The sequence below is a fragment of the Terrapene carolina genome, unplaced genomic scaffold (genome assembly GCF_002925995.2).
Source record: "Terrapene carolina triunguis isolate 2854851 unplaced genomic scaffold, T_m_triunguis-2.0 Scaffold210, whole genome shotgun sequence".
In the NCBI taxonomy this organism is placed as follows: domain Eukaryota; kingdom Metazoa; phylum Chordata; order Testudines; family Emydidae; genus Terrapene; species Terrapene triunguis.
In genome coordinates, this window is record NW_020664561.1 from 14,922,844 (window position 1) to 14,944,448 (window position 21,605).

General features: G+C 41.8%; 1 protein-coding gene across 2 annotated transcripts in view; it reads left to right on the forward strand.

The window, feature by feature from the left end:
* LOC113407224 (protein SMG7) overlaps positions 1-21,605 on the forward strand; it is a 100,884-nt gene that overhangs the window by 56,787 nt on the left and 22,492 nt on the right. For both annotated transcript variants that reach the window (XM_026655451.2, XM_026655452.2), the window contains exons 7-14: positions 186-336; positions 793-928; positions 5,142-5,304; positions 5,724-5,880; positions 17,785-17,855; positions 18,214-18,274; positions 19,313-19,432; positions 20,042-20,471. In XM_026655451.2, coding sequence (XP_026511236.1) covers positions 186-336; positions 793-928; positions 5,142-5,304; positions 5,724-5,880; positions 17,785-17,855; positions 18,214-18,274; positions 19,313-19,432; positions 20,042-20,471 — 1,289 coding nt within the window. The remainder of the gene's footprint in view (positions 1-185; positions 337-792; positions 929-5,141; positions 5,305-5,723; positions 5,881-17,784; positions 17,856-18,213; positions 18,275-19,312; positions 19,433-20,041; positions 20,472-21,605) is intronic.

A 21,605-nucleotide genomic window follows, 5' to 3' on the forward strand; every position in this document is an offset into this window, starting at 1 on the left:
AATTAATTTGAATCTGATCTGTATAAAGGATATATATACTTTAAATGGAAGCTTGCTGTCCTTATAGCCAAAATTTAGATTGAAATAAAGATTCTTTCCTAGAGCAAATAGAGGGAAAAGCTTTGTTACAGTTGAAGAAAAGATCACTTCACTCCATGAGAAATTGTCATCCTCTTCTCCCCTAGGTCAGCCTTACAATCAATTGGCTATTTTAGCTTCCTCCAAAGGAGACCACCTGACCACAATTTTCTACTACTGCAGAAGCATTGCTGTGAAGTTCCCTTTCCCAGCTGCCTCCACTAATCTACAAAAAGCACTTTCTAAAGCACTGGAAAGGTGAGGCTGATCTGTTCTAGGGAGTGAGTAGTTACTCATATCTAACACTCCCTTTGACTCTGTCCTGGCAAGTGTTCACTCCCTTATTTGGTGTGTTTGTGTGTATACTCACCACGGATAAGCATTCATAATACCAAATGTGCACACAGGAGTAGGAGATCACTGACCCCCGTTCCAGCCACATCCGCCTTATATATGTATTGAGAGGGAGGTACCTGTATCTGAGATACTCTCGGGTGGGAGCACTATTGGAGGCAAGTGCACTATATCAAGTACCAACACATCTCTTGGGTAGGGGCAGCCAATAGTGGAAACTACCTCTTCTCTCTCACACCCCTGTCCTTTCTCTGAGAAGGGGGTGCAGCTATTAGCATTGTTTCTGCCTGGAAGATCCTTTGTCTATGCAGCTATGTCTAGTTACAAAGACTGAAGCCAACTATTTCTCTCAAACTGCAGTCGGGATGAGGTGAAGACTCGATGGGGTGTGTCTGACTTCATCAAGGCGTTTATTAAGTTCCATGGCCACGTGTATCTGAGTAAGGGCTTGGAGAAGCTGAGCCCTCTTCGAGAGAGGCTGGAGGAACAGTTCAAGGTTAGTGCCACAAAAAATTCCTAATTTTTCACTTTGGAAATCTAACATCTATAAAGGAATCTAGTCTTTCACTGATGTAAAAGGCTGGGAAAACATGTTCCTTTAAGAAAACTGACAAAAGTATTTCTGACCAGAGGGTAAGTGTTTTGCATACTGAAATAGAACATGATATGCATGAGTAGGGCCCTACCAAATTCCATTCTGGTCTATTTTGGTTAATTTCATGGTCATAGGATTTTTAAAATCGTAAATTTCATGATTTCACCTATTAAAATCTGAAATTTCATGGTGGTGTAGCTGTAGAGGTCCTGACCCAAAAGGGAGTTGCAGGGGGGTTGCAAAGTTATTGTGTGTGTGGGGGGGGGTGTTGCGGTACTGCTGCACTTACTTCTGCGTTGCTGGCGGTGGCGCTGCTTTCGGAGCTGGGCAGCTGCTGGCCGGGAGCCTAGCTCTGAAGTATGGTATGGTATTGCCACCCTTTACTTCTGCACTGCTACCTGCAGAGCTGGGCCCTCAGTCAGTAGCCGCCACTCTCTGGCCATACAGCTTTGAAGGCAGCAACGCAGAAGTAAGGTTGGCAATACCGCAACCTCTCTAAAATAACCCTGTGACCTCCCTGCAACTCCCTTTTGGGTCAGGACCTCCAATTTGAGACACGCTAGTCTCCCCCTTGAAATCTTTATAGTACAGGGTAAAAGCACACAAGACCAGATTTCACTGGGGGAGACCAGATTTCACAGTCCGTAACACATTTTTCATGGCTGTGAATTTGGTAGGGCCCTACACATGAGGTGGTAATAGTCAGCAGGCTGCAAAGATTTGGTGGTGATGCTGATAATGGTCAGCCTTACTCACCTACACAGACAGCATGATTTTTTTCTCCAGTTTAACATTGCTTACCCAAATGTGTTCTTCTGTTGCGGAGACAAAAGGTTAATTAAAATTAATTAAACGTTTTAAACATTTGCTGCATTCTGAGCTTGGAGTGCCACATTTGATTCTCTGCTTCTTGAACCGGATGATCGCAAGAGATTTTGTGAAAAGCAATTTCTCCCAACTCCTACTGTTTCGTCTGAGAGGAGTCTTCTTTAAATTCTTTAGTAAACTCTGAACGAAGAGCTTCCTTCTTTGATTTCCTACATTTACTCTTTAGTAGTAGTTAAGAATGTTTTAACCCTGCTCAAGCTGCCTGCCTCTCCTGCTGGCAAAGTTTACACTTGAAAGCAGTGTTTTGAAAGCCTTCAGTTCCGTGCATGGAGTGGAACCATTCAGAACTGAGATGTCTCCTCTGCAAAGTAAGAGTAACCAGTAATTAAGCACGTAGCTCATAAGTTTAAAACTGCTACATTCTCTAATTTAAATAGATGAGCTTTTTTATTTTTACTCCAGACAATGTGACTTAGCTAGATAAAATTTAAAACCACAACAAACCTTCCCACTGCCCCTCCAACTGTTCATCACTGGTTCTTTTCCTAATTTCAGCCATTTTATAAATGATACTTTCCAGAATGCTTATTAGTAATTATGTACAGTGCTCAGGCATATGGAAGGCTCTGCGGTCCAAGGTGTGCAAGAACTAATTACACCCTGACTTTGTGCACTACATTGTGCTGTATATATAAGCAACATGTTCTGAAACATGGCATTTGCTACACTGAGCTGAATAATTTTAGCTTCCTCCTCCCCATGATATAAGAAAATCATTTCATCTAGCTGGGTTGTGAAGTGAAGCATGAAATCGTAGATACCTATGGCTGGGAAGGACCTTTAGATGTCAAGTCCGGCACCCTACAATGAGGCAGCACCAAGTAAACCTAGACCATCCCTGGCAGGTGTTTGTCCAACCTGTTCTTAAAAACCTCCAATGAGTCCACAACCTCCCTTGGAAGCCTATTCTAGAGCTTGACTGTCCTTATAGTTTTTTCCTAATATCTAACCTAAATCTCCTTTGCTGCAGATTAAGCCGATTACTACTTGTCCTACTTTCACTGCACTTGGAGAACAATCGATCACTGTCCTTTTTATAACTGCCCTTAATATATTTGAAGACTATCAGGTTTTCCTCAGTCTATTTTTCTGAAGACTAAAAAGCCCAGTCTTTTTAACATTTCCTCATATGTCAGGTTTTTTTAAACCTTTTATCATTTTTGTTCCTCTCTTCTGGACTCTCTCCAGTTTGTCCTCATCTTTCCTAAAGTATGGCACCTATAATTGGCCAGTACTCCAGCTTAGGGCCCCACCTGTGCCAAGCAGAGTGGGACAATTACCTCCTGTGTCATAGATATGACATTCCTGGTAATACGCCCCAGAATTATATTAGCTTTTTTCGCAACTGCATTACAGTGTCGACTCGTATTCAATTTGTGATCCAATGTAACCTCGAGATCCTCTTCAGGATTACTAGCCAGTTATTCCCCATTTTGTAGTGGTGCATTTGATTTTTTTTTTTCTTTGCACTTGTTTTTAATGAATTTCATCTTGTTGATTTCAGACTAATTCCCCAATTTGTCAAGGTAGTTTTGAATTCTAATCCTGTCCTCCTTGCAACCCTCTCAGCTTGGTGTCACCCACAAATTTTATAAGAATACTTTCCATTCCTTTATCCAAGTCATTAATGAAAATATTGAATAGTATCGGACCCAGGACTGACCACTGTGGGACCCACTAGATACATTCTTCCACTTTGACAGCGAACTATTGATAACTACTCTTTGGTTATGGTCTTTCAACCAGTTGTGCAACCACTGTATAGTAATTGTATGTAGACTTCTTTCCCTTGTTTGCTTATGAGAATGTCCTGGTGGACTGTCAAAAGCTTTACTAAAATTAAGATATATCATATCTACTGCTTTCCCCTATCTGCTGGGCCAGTTAGGCTTGACTGGTCTATAATTCCCCAGGTCCTCTTTTTGTTCCCCTTTTTAAAGATAGGTACTATGTTTGGCCTTCAGTACTCTGGAACCTCACCCATCCTTCGTGAGCTCTCAAAGATAATTGCTAATGGTTCTGAGATTGCTTCAGCTAGTTCTTTCAATACCCTAGGATGAATTTCATCAGGCCCTGCTGAATATATCTAACTTAATTTGTTCGTTCCCTGTGTTGGCTTGCATTCCTTTCTCCTTGTTAATATTAACTGCATTGAGTATCTGGTCATGATTAACCTTTTTAGTGAAGACTGAAGCAAAATGGGCATTTAACAGCTCAGCCTTCTGGATGTCAGGAAACCGATGAATTACAATGAGCTATATTTTCAGAAATATTTTCAGCTGTACGGTACTGTGTGGTTGGTCATGCTGCTAAACTCGAAGCTCTCTTTACATCCAAAATTATAGGGTTAGGACTGTTCAACAAGACCAGCAGTCTCATTACGCTTCTGACTCCAGTTGTAGAATCTAGGGTGCTATATGCTCTTAGGCAAAAAACAAAACTGGGCATGGGGCTCAGAAAAGTCATTTTTCCACTTAGGCAACTAACTTTAGCTCATTATGTGATTTTTGTTGTTGTCGTCTAAATTGATTGTGGTGCTAGATTGGATATCAGTCCTTATCACAGTGCATCAGAAAGGTTTAAAGTTAGTCTTCATCTGCCAAAGAATGGCAGGTGTCTAGTGTTACTGTACTTAGTGAAGCAAGATAATTTTTGTAAACATCATGTGCGATTTTCATCACTATTAATAGTTCTGTCCCATGGGATTAAATATGGAAACACTCATAATGCATAACCATACATCATGGTTGATTTACCTGATTTATCTGTAAAAATCTTAATCATGACACTACATTTGCTACTGTTTCATTTTTTGAAAGGGAGAAAGATTAGCTGGTATGTTTCTGTGCAGTTTGCATAGTCACACATTTTAATGTAATGACTCTATTGCATGTTACATTTAAACTACATGGAGTGGGCCAGTCCCCCACAGTACATTCCATGTTATGTGTACAGGTGTTGAGGTCTAGCAAAGTCTGTCAGACTTAACTGAGCCCTTCCTGTGCAGTCTTAAGTGTATGTTTGCGTTGGAGGGATAATTTGCTATTAGGAATTATCTAATAGCACTTGAAAAACATTTAGGATGAGTGCCTACTCCCCAATGGCTGAACCATTGCTAATGCAGTACAATAGTAACCACAAATCTGAAATGTCAGTCAACTAACCCTTTCAAATGCATTCTTTCTGGGTTACAGTACACACACTTGTATATATTTCTTTGTTACAGAGGTTGTTATTCCAAAAAGCCTTCAACTCTCAGCAGTTAGTTCATATTACTGTCATCAACCTGTTTCAACTGCATCATCTGCGAGATTTTAGCAATGAAACTGAACAGCATAGTTACAGCCAGGATGAGCAGCTCTGCTGGACACAGCTACTTGCCCTCTTCAGTAAGTACTGAGACTCCACATTTTTTTTTGTTCTTTGCTTCCTTATAGTATACATTTAAAATGGATTGTGTTCTCCCCACCACCCCCCATTCAGTTTTCTGTTTTTTTCTCTTTGATTCACTTGTAAGGAGATACTTACCTATTTGTCCTACTGAATCTACCACCTCTCTTCAGTTGTCAACAGAGCCTTTTTAGGAAAAACAATTCAAAAAGCTAATGGCTGAACTTTGTGGTAAGAAGTAGTACATTGAAAATAAGATATTATGATCTGCCAGTGGAATCTTTAAACTAAAATCAGTAGGGTGGTTTGTTCTAAATAAATAGCCCTTCAAAATAGTGATTTATGGTGTAACACTTCTTAATTAGATTGTTGCTCAGTTTTAAAAGTTGTTATGGATTCCTCTATGTTGTCCTTTCAGTTTCCTTTCTTGGAGTCCTGTGCAAGTGTCCACTGCAGAATGACTTCCAGGAAGAGTCTTGGGGTGCATACCCGCTTCCTGCTGTAAAGGTCTCGACAGACTGGCTGAAACTTAGACCCAGTGTCTTCCAGGAGCCAGTAGTTGATGAAAGACAGTAGTGAGTCTCTCTTTTGATACAATTTTTTCTTTTAACTTTTCAGTTGTGTAAGGTGATAGTGACTAAAGAAGGATTAATGGTAGTGAAGAAATAGACTGGGTCCCTTAACTGTTCATTTACAGACACTGAGGTTTTTAAAAGTACAGAATTTTTGTAAAGAAAAGTGAGGGTTCTGGGTGTTAAACTATATACAGTATTTGCAAATATGTAACCATTGTTTTTAGATTTTATTCATAGGGGGTTTTTTTTGGTTTTTTTAAGGCTAGAAGGGACCATTTGAAACATCTAGTCTGACTCCTGCATAACATAAGCCAAACAACCTCACCCAGTAATCTGTGTTGGTTTTTTGTACTCGCTCAGTTAGATGTACTGAGACAGATGGCTGTAAAATGATTTTCCCATAGTCATACATTGAGGCTTGGATGTTGCTAGAATCCAAGATTCTCTCAATCTTCAATTTTGTACTGAAGGTCAGCACAGAGAGCATCTCATGGTGTTGCTCTACTCTATGCCTGTAGTACCATAATTATAGGCTTTTTGTGGCACTGCCCAGTCTATTCTATAACTACAGCAATTGTTTAATTTTGTTTGGCTCTATGGATGATTTTTTTTTTCAACATCTAAGTGGCTATTATTGACATACATGTATAAATACTTTTCTTGGGATGTCTTAAAAAAACCAAGATGAAGTACAGTGACTGGATTGATTGGCACTGCCTGAATAAATGTTAATCTTCACAGTAAGAATAGAATATTGTATACCTTAATAAAGAGAAGGCTGCTGTCATCCTGGGGGTAAGTGGCCACAACGGACAGAGCCCTACAAAAGCAGTGGGTATAGCATAGAACTGGGAGTCTGGAGATATAGAGTCTGTTCCTTGCTCAGCCCCTAATTGAGTGGCCTTGGGCAAGTCACTTAACCTCGCTCTGCACCTCAGTTCCCTGATTGCAGTGGGGAGTAAGCACTATAATCCCTATTTGACAAAGTGCTTTGAAATCTGCCCTTAAAAAGTGTTATCTCCAACAGTCACTCAAAATTTAAAAAAAAATAGCTTAGGGAAATTTTTATCTTTCCATAATCTTCCTACTTCAAAAGATAAAGACATCACTCCATGCTTCATTTTGCCAAATCACAGGCTCAGGATAATGAAAAGGAAATCTGAGTTCAACAGTTTTTCAAGTTGTTCCATCATATGTTCAGTTTCCTTTTATAAACTGCAAGTGTAATTTTAAGGGTTTTTTAAAAGAGGCTTATGGAAAAAAAACTTGAGTTAAAATTAAGTAAAATTGACAGATATTAAGTTCTTCGTTGATGGGTTGTCCACATGGATTCCTCTTTTACTGCAGATGCATCAGATTCTTCTGGCTATCTGTTTCTACAACTTGCAGGTTCTTTCCATCTCCACCTAACCCCCAATACCTACTCAAGTTCTTTCTTACCACACTTGGCAGAGAGATGGAATCCTTTCAGTCTGCCTGCTTCTCTTCAGTTCAGTTGCAGTGAGTGGTTTAGGTTATACAGTTGTCAGGTTGTTAACTTTTAGATTGCCTGTTGGTTTTAAAGTATTTTTTTACTACTTTCTTTTACTAATTTTTCATAGATAATAGGCTTGGATCTGCCTCCTCTCCCCTTCCATTTTTACGGAGACTTGAGCTGTTATGGTAGATGTTAAATCTCTGGGCTTTAGGAATGCCACTCTGTGGTGCTGCTATTCCATTCAACAGTCTAAGTGGCTATTTTGTTTAGGCAAATGTCATATCCCTGACCATTGCTTTATTTGCTGCTCTTGTTCCAGGCAGACTCAGAAGGTTAGGGGTGCCTGCTTAGTTACTTCTTCTGGAGTACTTCAGTGAAAGCCTCCTCAGACACAGAGAAGGATGTGGCTAAGGCTCAGTCTTTCTCAGCTCATGCCCACGCCAGCTGGGATTTCATCCTGAGCTCCAGGGCTAAGATGTCTAAGGCACCAGTTGTCAGCTTCAATCCAGTTGTTGACTTCTTCACACACAGGTAGGAAGGAGCTTGACACTCCAGAGACAAGACTAGACATCCTCAGAACCAAGACACAAGAGTCAACATGTGTCTAACTTGTTTCAAGTGCCACAGCCAATGGCATCCAAATAGCCCAAGATGGATTCCTCTGGAATCTTGTTACTGGCTATGAAAAGAGTATCTGCGGATTGCCTTTCCTCTCATACAGACTCTTCCTCACTCTCTGTACCCTGCACACACTCAGACAGTCCCCCAACCTGAAGCAAATACTCACCAGCAACTACACACCACACAACAAAAACACCAACCCAAGAACCAAACCCTGCTACAAACCCTGGTGCCAACTCTGTCCACATACCTATTCAAGGGACACCATGATAGGACCTAACCACATCAGCCACACCATCCAGGGCTCGTTCACCTGCATATCTACCAATGTGATATATGCCATCATGTGCCAGCAGTGCCCCTCTGTACATTGTACATTGGCCAGACCGGACAGTCTCTACGCAAAAGAATAAATGGACACAAATCTGACATCAGGAATCATAACATTCAAAAACCCGTAGAAGAACACTTCAATCTCTCTGGTCACTAATAACAGACCTAAAAGTGTCAATTCTTCAACAAAAAACCTTCAAAAACAGACTCCAACGTGAAGCTGCAGAACTGGAATTAATTTGCAAACTGGGTACCACCAGATTAGGCCTGAATAAAGACTGGGAGTGTTTGGGTCATTACAAAACCTAAACTTAATTTCCCCAATACTAATTTCTCCTTACTGTTAGTCACACCTTCTTGTCAACTGTCTGTAATGGGCCACTCTCTTACCACTTCAAAAGTTATTTTTCCTCACTTGGTATCCTGCGGTTAATTGATTTATCTCGTTAGACTGACGTCACACTTGGTAAAGCAACCCCCACCCTTTCATGTATTTATATTTGCTCCTGTATTTTTCACTTCATGCATCCGATGAAGTGGGTTCTAGCCCACGAAAGCTTATGCCCAAATAAATTGGTTAGTCTCTAAAGTGCCACTGCGACTCCTAATTGTTTTTGCTGATACAGAGTAACACGGTTACCACTCTGAAACCTGTGGTCTTTTTTGGCAGTGTGAGTGACCTGTCTGTGGACCTGGTACTGAATTACCCTTTCTGGGATTGTACTGGATTCCCCTCAGCAGTGCAAACTAGACTTGTGGCCACCTAAATCATGGTACTGCATACAGCAGTTGAGAGATCAATACAGTATACTTCCCCTACCCATCTACAATGGGACTCTGTCCACTGGCTCCCTTGACACCTTTGAGGAGCAGTGGGCACTGTCTGGGGTTCTCTGCTCGGTGTCCCCATCAGGTTCCCTTCTTTTGATCCTTTGACCGCACTCCTGTCCCTGTTATTACTTTAGTTGTCCCCCGTAATCATTTGGGTTTCAGGCCCTGTGGGTCCTCCCCTTAGGCTGGGGGCGGGGATCCTTTAGCAGTGGGCAGGCTTTGCCCGCCCACTTCCCGGAACCCAGTAAGTACAATGGGACTCAGGGATGGACTCCAAAGATTTCTCTTTGAGCAGGGGAGTGTATGGGTCCCTGGTATTCTCCAGTGTCCACTGATTCAGTATACAAATGCTTATCAGTCATAGCCCTGCTGGACACATTGGGGTATGAAGTGGGTCTGAGAGATTGTCAGCAACTGGTATTGCATACAATTCCATTTTCTTCCTACTCCCCACTCAGCTTCCCTGTCCCTCTTCAGGAACCCCTCTCAAGATACGGTTGAAGCAAGAGGGTGGATTCTTCCACTGCTCCAAGATGTGGTGGGAGATTTAGAATTCAGGGGCAGTTGGGGTTTTTAATTCTCATTATTTATTCTTTCTAAAGAAAGAGGGTTGGCAGCCCATTCTAGATTTTTTTGGTGTCTCAACAATATACACCTTGTATCTGAATCTGAAATCCCTCAGATTCCTAGTAGGAACATCTCATTACCAGGGTTCTGTCCTTTAGTCTTTCTCTGCATTGAGAGTGTTCACCAAGAACCTGGTAGTCATAGCAGCTCATTTGCTGAGGAGTTTATTCATATCCCCTTGAAGGGTTGATCTAAGGAAGTTCAGCAAAGCAGGTGGCCAATGCAGTTCAAATAACCTTAATGTTCTTTGCCACACTAAAGCTCAAAGTCAACAAAGAAAAATCCACATTCAGCAGACACCTCATGGATCTGATGATCATGGTCCCACAAGAAGTCCTCTCCTCATTAAACTAGTGGACGGACCCACTTCAAGTGTACAAGGAAGTACTCTTTGCTGCACCTCTACCTACCAAGACTCTGGGGACAGATGGTTCCATTGAGGGATTTGGAGAGTTCATGTAAGTCACCTTCAAACACCGGGCCTGTGGTCCTCTCAAGAAGTTTGTCTGCACATAAATGTCCTGGAACTCAGAGCCATTTGCCAGGCATGCAAAGCATTCTTGCCTCTACTCCTGGGATTTACAGTCCAAGTGCTAACAAACACCACCACAGTTATATATTATGTCAGCAGTAAAGGAGGAGTTAGGTCATCTGCACAAGAGAGCATTCAGCTCTATTCCTTACCCACTGATGTCACTGGCCCTGCATCATCCAAGCATCAGAACTTGCTAGAAGATCACCTCACCAGGCAGTTCTCAGACAATCACAAGTGGTCAGTCAAGGACCCAGTATTTCAGAGCATTTTTTTGCAAGTGGAGATACCCATCAATTAACCTATTTGCCACAGGTCAGAAAATAAATGCCAAGTGTTCTGCTCCATTCTGGGCTCTCAGATTCCTTTCTCATCCCCTGGACACTGGGACTAATGTATGCTTTCCCCTAATATCCTTGAGGGACCTGAGAAACCTGAGGCAAGATGTTGGATCAATTGTGATAGCCCCTGCATGGGCCAAGGAGTTCCAGTATTCGGATCTGATGAACCTCTCCGTGGAGCCCCAGATCACTTTGCCTGTCCTGCGCAACATAGTCTCACAGCACAGTGATTAGATCTTTCACCCAGTATTGTTAATAGCCTGGATGCTGGCTCGCTAACATCCACCAGAAAAAGCTGTTCAGTAGAAGTTTAGAACATTCTGTTCCAAAGCAGGAAAGCCTCAACTACATTGACTCGTAGCCAAGTAGAAAGTTTTCTATTCTGGCATTAGGACTAGAAGTCTCCCAGCAATATCGGACTATTTATTATCCCCAAAAGCTGGACTTTGTCAGTTCCACAAGCTGCAATATCTGCATATCACTTTCCTATCCAGAATCACACTATTTTCTCACCCTACAGTGGCTAGATTCATGCTTTCCCCCAGTTTGGGAGCTCCCTTTTTAGGACCTCTATAACATTAAAAGGTTGATGGGTCCCCTCCTTTGAGTTCTTAGCAATCTGTTCCCTCTGCCACCTAGCTATGAAGACTGCCTTTCTAGTAGCCATTACATCTGTTTGAAGGGTAGTAGAGATTCAGGCCCTCAGGACAGGGCTTTCTTACGCTGTGTTTCATAAGGAAAGGGTCACTCTCAGGTCTCATCCCAAGTTCCTGCCCAAAGTTGTTTAAAATGTTTTTGTGTATCTATTTATTCATCTTTGTTTTCTTCCCCAAGACTCGCTCAGTCTCGGGGGAAACTAAATTTCATAAACTTGATGTATTAAAGAGATTGTAAGACTACCTTAACAGGATAAAAATATTTTAGGAACATACCTAAACTGTGGCCTTCGTAGAGAAAATGAGTGAAGGGTTAGGCACTATCCTTTGAGATTCTTAGCTCGTCTTCAACTGTAAAAGAACATATTATGAGTGAGTTAGATCCACCTAGCCGCATTAGAGCTCATTCTGCTAGACATCAGGCATCCTATGCTAACTGTTCCTATTTCTGAAGTTTGTATGGTGGGCTGCATGCATGGTTCACTCATTTACAAGACACTATTCTTTGGTGGAGGCTTCCAGATCAGATGCTGCTTATTTTAGGGCTGTTCTCCATTCATTGTTCAAGTAAGACTCCTAGTACCCACATCCAAGCTAACAGACAACTGCTGTTTGTCACCTGGAGTAGAATTCATGTGGACAATCACTCAAAGAAGAGAGAATGGTTACTTACATTACAGTAACTTACATGACATCTTCAAGATGTGTTGTCCACCTAGATTCCATGACCTGCACTCCTTCCCCACTACTATGGAGTCCTACTCCTCTAGGGCTCTGAACTGGTGAAGGAACTCAGGGACATTTGGGCCTGCTTTGCTGTTTATGCCTTTGGGTGAAGGTATGAGAGCATGTAGGGGACAAGCACAGCCCCAACGAACACTGCTGGCCAAAAGAGTCTAATCATGTGTGCATGAGGCACATGTGTTGTCAAAATGGATTCCACTCCTGGTGCACATCTCTAACAACCATACTTACTGTAAGGTAAGTAATCCATTCTTTCAAAATCATCTTTGATAGTAAATTTTTTTTCCCTGTATATGGATACCTCCTTCATCCATCAGACATGATCTTTCCCTCCTTCCCTCAGAACAAATCAACGTGTACTATTCCTTTTTCCCCTCAAAGTAAAAAGTTCTGAATTCTGTAGTGAGAAGGTAGGACACAGAGCCCTACTTAAAAATCCCTCACTTTTGCTCAATTTGTCTACATGCTCCTATTCTCGTAGTGAAGGGGCAACATCAACTTGATCACGCTGGTCTGATTGTTATACTTTCGTTAGTTGCAAGCAACAGCTAAGATTAATATAACTGAAAACTTGGTGAAATAACCTTATTTTTTCTCTTTCTAGTTCAAGTTGTGCATTTGACAGCTCTTTGTAGTAATCAGTGTCTCTTTGCTGAAAACTCATATCAACAGGGAACAAACTCTTGTACAATATTTTAAAAAGAATTAAATAGACATTCTGTTAAAGTCCTGTATCATCCTTGGATTTTAATAAATTTGTCAATTTTAAAAATTCAAGCTGAACCATGTCTCTTTAAAGTTTTTCTCACGGTACTGCTAAGAACAAAAAGCTTCCTTTAGGATAAAAAACCACTTTTGCCTTTTTTCTCTTCATTGGTTCTCCTGAAACCTGTATATGTTGTGTCTCTCCATCTTTGTAATACTCTAGTGCAGTGGTTCTCAACCTGTGGTCTGCGGATTATGTCTAAGGGGTCCATGAAAGACTTACACTGAAAACTGACTGAACAGAATTCAACTGTATATACAGACAGTAGATTTCCAAAGGGGTCCGCACCTCCATTAGAAATGTCCAAAGGGGTCCGTAAATGAAAAAGGTTGAGAACCACTGTCCTAGTCATACTTCTGAGGCCTTCCTATTATATAGTAAAGCTGCGAGTATCCCTGTCCTATTTATTTGGTCCATCGGTCTTAACTGTACTTATTCTTGGACTCATTGGAGAAATAATCCTTGTACTTTAACATGCAGATTTAGAATTTTCTGTACTCTGAAAAATGCAGAAATACACAAGTTCCCACCCTTAAGATTTATGTGCTTTTTCTTGTGGATAATGGATCTTACCTTAAACGGCTGATACAGATTTTTCTTCTGCTGAAACCATATTACCCCAAGGCAGGAATCTTTAATCCCAGATAGGAAAAGAAATATCCATAAAATATACCAATTCTAGTGTGTGGTTCTTCACAATCTGGTTCCTTGCCACCTCTATCTGTTGCCTGAAGACAGCAGCCAGTGCACTTAGGAGGCCTACTTAAAATAGTTTCCAAAGTTTGTTTGTTTTAAACATTTTACACTCACATACCAGACTCCAAAATAGCTAAAGCAGACATCTACTGTTAGTAAAGATTTTATTAATTTATTTCAAAAGGCATGTTGAAAGTATGGCAAGTATCGTGGATGAGAACTACACTGATGATATTTATACTCCACCTCTATTCCCCTCACGCCCTACCATACAAACAGAATGAGGGTTTGTTACTTAGATTAGATCAAAGAGGATTTGATGGACTTACAAAATCAACATTTTTACATCCACCAATCTCAGTAGCCATTCAGGAAAAGTCGCTGACCTACCTTCAGGATACATGTTTGTGTTTCAATCCATCATGTGTTAGATAATGACTAAGATTTACTGAAAAGGTCAGATTCATTCTGAGAGCTCTGGGCATGTGTAGGGCGTGGGTCTCACTGCTGCGGCGCCTCCTGCTGGTCGTCCTTGGGAATTAGATTTCCCAGCCTTGGAGCGCCCTCTGCAGGCCGGTGATCCACCTTGCCACTGGCCCCGTGTCCCTCCCAGGACCCCGGTGCCCCTTTTCCGCCGGGTGCTGCCCCCTGGCAGTACCCCCACAGTTCTGGGTCTCCCCTTCCCAGGGGAACCCCCACCCACTATCCCCACTTTGCCTCAGTCTTGGCTACTGCCCAGTCTCCATCTAGCCCTCGTTCACTGGGGCAGACTGCAGTATCAGCCACTCATCACAGGCAAAGGGGTTCGGACCTGCTGCCTCTGCCTACCCATGGGCTGCCGCCTGCAACTCTACACCTACTAGGCCTTGCCAGGCCTGCAGCCTTGGGCTTTCCTAGGCCGGAGCTCCCAGCTCCTCTGGCCCTTCCCCAGCCCTGCTCCCAATCTAGGTGTCTGGTTAAGCTCCCTTGTGCCAGGCCCTTCTCTCTCTGAAGGCAGAGAGAGTGATGTCTGGGCTCCTGGCTCACTGCCTCTTATAGGGGCCAGCTGGGCCTGATTGGGGTGTGGCCCAGCTGCAGCCGCTTCCCCTAATCAGCCCAGCTTTTAGAGCTGCAGCCCTCTCCAGGGCTGCTTTTACCCCTGCAGCCCTCCTTCAGGGCTGATTTCAAGCCCTTCAGGGCAGGAGCGGTGTCCACTCCGCTACAGCATGCCTTTGACTTAGAATGCCTATTGCTTTCACAGAATTGATGCCAGTTCCTACAGGATATAAATGTTAATCCAAGGCATTGACTGCCAGAGGGAAGGGGAGATGAGGGGGTCTGTCACAGGAGGCAAGTGAACTGCAATATAAATAATATTACTGGTACACTTGTAAAGTTTAAGTGGGACCCTGACAAATTAGGCACAACGAAAATTTGAAATGGATTAGTATTCTTTAATCTCTGCTCCCCACCTCACTCCCTTGAGGCAACAAAACTTGGGGGTTGTTTGGTGAAACTGCCTAGAATATGGTAGGAAATACTTTCTCCTTCATCTGACACATAACTCGTCTTTCTTTTTACTGGTGCCAGCCCCTTGCACTTTTGCGCACACTGTACTTGGTAGTTAACACTGGTAGTGAAAAGATACTAACTCCTGTTTTGTAGCCCAGTTTGCAAGTGTTTGTCCATGAGGGGAGCCATACAACTGGAAGGAGTCTCCAGGCCAGAGCCATGCCTTCAGAGACAGAGTTTTAAGAATTCCTTGAGCTCAATTGTAGGGGCGAGAGGTGGATTGTGAAACGTGAGATGGGATCAGGATGCAGGTTATTTCCAATATGGCTACTGTAGGAGTCCATGCTGCAGGATGTGTTTTACAGGCTATTCAGGTTTTTTAACCCTCAGCAAGTATCTGCTGGAGTCACTAAATTCTTCTATGCTAATAGAGCTGCAAGCTCAGTTAACCAATCTGCTCAAGTTCAAGGTGGCTATAAGCTCTGTCAGTACGGCTAATGGTGTTTTGTAAGCTCCTTTACCTGGACCATTCTGGTTAAAGGAATTTAGGCTTCTCTGAGTAATTCTTGATTTATCTGATCTTCATTTCAACCTGTATTGTTTCACTGAATTTAAATGCATCACTTTTGCTTCACTCCTATAACTATAGGACAATATAGCTGGAAGAAAATAATATACAGAGTATTTTCATGATCAGTATTTTAAAATAAGACTGAGGAAATTCACAAACTTTGACAAATCCTTATACTGTATTTTAATTTGCTAAACTTATTAGAATGTTATAAAATTTCATACATTTCTTACAAGCCCTATGCCAGGGTGGCCAAACTGAGGCTTGTGAGCCACATTCGACTCTTCTACCAGTAAGGTGCGGCTCGTGGAGCTCCATTCCCCCCAATTCTCCACCTACCAGACTGCGGCGGGAGCGGCTTGGGCCCTCTGCCTTGCAGCGGAGTGGTGGGGTAGAGGCTTCTGTCCAGTGAGGAGAGGGGTCTCAGGGCTTCGGCCCCACAGGTGCACCTGCCGGGGCTTGGGGCTTCAGCAGGAGCAGGGTTGAAACCCCGAGCCCCGTCTAGGTGTGCCATGGCTCTCAAACTTCTGAAGATTGTCGTATGCGGCTCAGAGGGTCAGTAAGTTTGGCCACCCCTGCCCTATGCTCTACAAAAGCAGCCATACACGAGCACAAATGCGGACTACATTTCTTAGGGTACGTTTATACTTACCCGCTGGTTCGGCGGCAAGCAATCGATCTTCTGGGATCGATTTATCGTGTCTTGTCTAGACGCGATAAATCGATCCCGGAAGTGCTCGCCGTCGACACCGGTAATCCTGCTCCGCGAGAGGAGTAGGCGGAGTCGACGGGGGAGCCTGCCTGCCGCGTGTGGACCCGCGGTAAGTACCTTTAAGTTCGAACTAAGATACTTCGACTTCAGCTACGTTATTCATGTAGCTGAAGTTGCGTATCTTAGTTCGAACTGGGGGCTTAGTGTGGACCAGCCCTAAATAGCAAGTAATCTGTTTAGCCACAGACCCAACTAGAATTCATCCTCCTGGAATATGCCTGTGTCTTACCCATCAGAACTTTTCTTCACTTTCTTCCATTTCCACTACTACTGTGATATTTTTATATCTCACCATGAGTCAGATTTGGAGGGTTGGGGAGTGTAATAGTACTGTGCTCCATTCAAGCTCATCTAGCAATCAGAGTACCATGTGCTTGCAAAACAAGTAGCAAAATGGTTATCAGTGGTTGATTTTAAGCCTGTTGATGGCAATTAAATGTTAACGCGCTATTGAGATAATGGAGTATTTCACATCTCTATTCAAGCTATTTTCAGTCTGTCTGCAGACACAGCTTTACATTTGAAAGATTATTTGCCAACTTATGCTTTCCTTTATTTTTAAAAAAATCTGCAAAAACAGTTGGGGCCCCAGAGAATAAAGGCATACCACAGAGTGCTGAATCAGTCCAACCCTTCCATCTCACTGTTGCCATGGCACCCATATGCCCACACTTGTGTACCTCACTACACTTTTATTAATAAGACCTGACTATCCATAGATAGACAGATATCCACTATTTCCCCCTCTGTTGTAAAATCAGAGGACTTTATTTCATTCTCAAACAATTGCCTCACTTTATACGTGCCCCATAGAGTAGTTCTCAGATTTGAAATTGAAACAGAGTGGTATTTCCAGTCATTGCACCAGCTTTAGCAGGTCATGCATGTAGAGTGAAGGTAGTTCAGTGTTCAACTTAAATCCAACCTGAACTTAGGACTTCCTGATGTTCCAACATCTACTTCTAGAACTACAATATTCTGTTAAGGTTTTTAGAAGTAATGAGTCTGCTCAACCCTAACTATATCTTACAGAAGTATTTTGTCTCTGACCTGATTTTCAGATATGTTCTCTTGAGAAGAGTCAGCTTTGAAGTGGAAAGTACGAACTACAAATAAATGCTGTGAACTCATTCCCCTAGTATAATATTTTAAAATCAAGTGACACCTGTGGTTTGTTTCTCTCTAGCTGGTACATGCACTTGCCATACTTCCAGAATTTGGAGACAAGAAACTGGGTTCTCTGGTTATCTTATACTGCCTTTTGAAAGAATTTTGCAGTGAGGGAGGGATGCCAAAAATCTTGATAATGTTATCCATTCTTGGAAGCAGTTGTGCTGAGTTGGATTTCAACTCTGTCATAGGTCTCCATATTTAATTGGTACAATCAGTAGAATTCCAGTTCAGACATACCATGACAAGTGGAAACTATCTTCTTTTGATTTCTAGCATTTGGCCGTGGCTGATTTCTCTGCTAAACAGCTTCCAGCCCCATGAGGAAGATCTTTCCAGCACTAATGGTAAGGATGCCCCTAGACTGTGTTCTGTGAAAGGGAGGTGGGAGAGGGGGAGGAAGTGTCTCTAGCATCATTGGTGTTGGGGTATCATGGTTGGATATGAAAGTCAAATAAAGCACCGTCCAGTATTAGTGCACTCAGAATGTGAATATTTTACAAACTGCTCTTTCCTGTGCTGAGCATATTGTATTTCATTTTATCTATCCTTCACTTCCTCTAGATCCCACAGCATGAGCAGTACAGCATTTATCTAGTAGTGTGAGCTGTACTGTATATGGTGCCTGGATATCCATAACCTTACTGGTGCAGCATATTTCAGGCCTTGTTTACTGATATTCTTTCCTGTCTGATTGTTCACCAGCTACCCCACTTCCAGAGGAGTTTGAGTTGCAGGGATTCTTGGCTCTGAGACCCTCATTCAGGTGAGTGGCCGCTGAAAGATGCTTTACCTGTACTGGTGGTGAAGTACTGAGATGAAGACTTTGTGGTAGGGAGATACTGACGTTCTGCACTAACCCTGTTTTCACAGCAAGTACAGATGAAAGTAGATCTCCTTACAAACAATTTTAATAAGTAAAAAGTGGTCTGCTTGCAGGACTCCAATCTCTCTAGTTTCGTGATGAACTGGAGTCCATGTCCGGTATCAGACAGGAGTAAAATTTTTGAGGAAGGGAAAGTTTCATTTTTTTGAACACATTTGTATATAAAACATACTAAAACTTGTAACATGGACGGGGTTCTTTTTTTTTGGTTTTAATTTTTAGATTTTCCTTTTTGCATTTTTCCTTCAATAGCCTTCAACCCAGCTTTGGAAACAGTGATGATCTTAAAGGAGAACTCACACTGAGAACTTGGGAAAGGAATATATTTATATGAAAAATACTACTTGGCCCTTTTGTTTCCTTTCCTGCTGTTGAAGTTGTTGTGGGATTTTCTCCCTCTGAGCCTAACTTGTTCTTCAGTTTGATCCTGTAGCAAAGTAGTTTTCCTATGCTTGACATATGAATAATTTCCATAGCATCAGAGTACTAATAGCACTATGACTTCACTACAGGAGCCAGGAGGAGATGGCTAGTGAGGGAGAAACATTGGTTTAAACAAATTAAACTCCTTATGAAAAATTATTAAATCCAATCACTTACTGTTAACCTTTATGCTTGTGGTCTTAATTAATATGAGGGTATTTCCTAATATCATGCACCCTTTTGTCATGTCATAAAGGACTTGACGTCACTAACTTACTTGCTTAATGTAGACCTTCTTTATTAAAGTAATATAACTGAAAATGCAATTCCGATATCTGTAACTGTATTTAGGTTATTAAACCCTGCCGAAAATGAAACCTGCAATAGCTTTCTGTACAATTCATCGTTCTTTTTGAAAGCCTCCGTTTGTCTTTACGGTACAAGAGGTAACTGAGATTAATTTTATTTTCCATTCTTTGTTTACGTCCGCATTAGGAACTTGGATTTCTCCAAAGGCCACCAGGGGATTACAGGAGACAAAGAAGGGCAGCAGCGACGGGTACGGCAGCAACGACTGATCTTCACAGGAAAATGGATTGCTGACAACCAGCCAAGGTATCTACGCAGCTGCTGGTGCTCTCTCACTCCTGTTTGTGTATTGTTCTTGCTGTAAAGCATAGTAGTATTGACAGATGCCGGAGATTTAACCGTTTTGAGTGGAAATGTTGATATGTTGCCTTAGTGTATTGTAGAACACTACATATGTAAGTAAATGTTTTGTACTGTGGTAGTGACTAAAAAATAGTGCGCGAATGCATGGTGCTGATAATGGGCATTCGTGAAACTTGTAATTAGTGGAGAATACACAGTTTCTTAGATTTACCTGTTTGAGGCAGGGATTGTATCTTCCTACATGGTGGTAAAGCATCTAGTACAATGGGACCTCTGAGTACTACTGTGGTACAATTAAATAACAATACTGGCAATAGTAGGTGAAGTGGTAGAGACTGGGTAATGGTGGGTGGGTGTGCATATTGAAGAGTGCCATCGGCCTGGAAGGTATAATGTAATTTGTGTTATAGAGTTAGTACTGAGGCTGCGGGGTTCGTGTGCTGGCTCCTTGCTTGTTGTGTATGTCATGCCATTATTATAGCCTGGGAAGATGGGTTACATGGTTAAAACGACTACTACATGCTATTCAGTACCTTTTTTTTCTTTTTTTAGGCTGATTCAGTGTGAAAACGAAGTAGGAAAACTGTTGTTTTTGACAGAAATCCCAGAGTTGTTTCTAGAGGACCCTAGTGAAGCCAAAGAGAGTCTCGTCCTACAAGAAACATCCATTGCAGAGCCACTGTCTACAGATGGGAGCCCAGGACTCAAATCAGTTCTGTCTACTGGCAGAAATCTTAGCAACTGTGACACTGGGGAGAAACCAATGGTCACATTCAAAGAGAACATTAAACCACGAGAGGTAAACCGAGAGCAAGGGCGAATCTATCCACCTAAAGATGTGGGTAGGGAAAGAAGGGACTATAGCAAAGGAATAACAGCTACTAAAAATGATGGAAAGAAAGACAACAAGAGAAAGAATGAAACCAAGAAATGCAGCTTGGAGAAGATGCAGGAAGCAGGAAAGCAGAATGTGGCAGTGCAGGTAAGGCATTGAGATTCTGAGTACAGCGTCTGTCTCTTGCCTTTTTCTTAGATGGTAAGCTCTTTGGAGCAGGGATTGGCTTTTTGTATGTGCAGCATCTAGCTGAAAGGAGCCCTAACTGAGGTCCTAGGTGCTATTTCTATGCAAATAGTTAATAATTGGAGAACAGCAACAGGCCTTATTTAGGGACTAGATATAAAAGTGATTCATGGCATTTCCTTACAAGTTTACTCTTGGGGGAAGGGAGGTAATGGAGGGTGACCTGGTTGCAGTGTTCAGTGCCTTAAATTGTAGTTCTACACTGAAAAGTCACTAGTTAAAAATGGCACTTCTGACTTGACAGATCAGCTCCTCTACTATACACAAGGGCCTGTTTACTTTAGTGTCATACATTTTTACTAGGGCTGTCGATTAATCGCTGTTAACTCAAGCGATTAACTTAAAAAATTAATTGGGATTAATCTCAGTTTTAATCACACTATGAAACAATAGACTACCAATTGAAATTTAATAAATATTTTGGATGTTTTTCTACATTTTTAAATATTTGATTTCAGTTTACAACACAGAATACAAAGTGTACAGTGCTCACTTTATATTATTTTTGATTACAGATATTTGCACTGTAAAAATGATAAACGAAAGAAATAGTATTTTTCAATTCACCTCATACAAGTACTGTAGTGCAATCTCTTTATCTTGAAAGTTGAACTTACAAATGTAGATATTTTTTTTGTTACATAAGTGCACTCAAAAACAAAGCAATGTAAAACTATAAGTCCTCGCTCAGTCCTACTTCTTGTTTAGCCAATCACTAAGACAAACAAGTTTGTTTACATGTATGGGAGATAATGTTGCCCACGTCTTATTTACAATGTCACCTGAAAATGAGAACAGGTGTTCACATGATGCTGTTGTAGCTGGCATTGCTAGGTATTTCCATGCCAGGTATGCTAAACATTCGTATGCCCTTTCATGCTTCCGCCACCATTCCAGAGGACATGCTTCCATGCCGATGACACTCTTAAAATAAATAATGCACTAATTAAATTTGTGACTGAACTCCTTGGGGGAGAATTGTATGTCTCCTGCTCTGTTTTACATGCATTCTGCCATATATTTTGTCTTATGGCA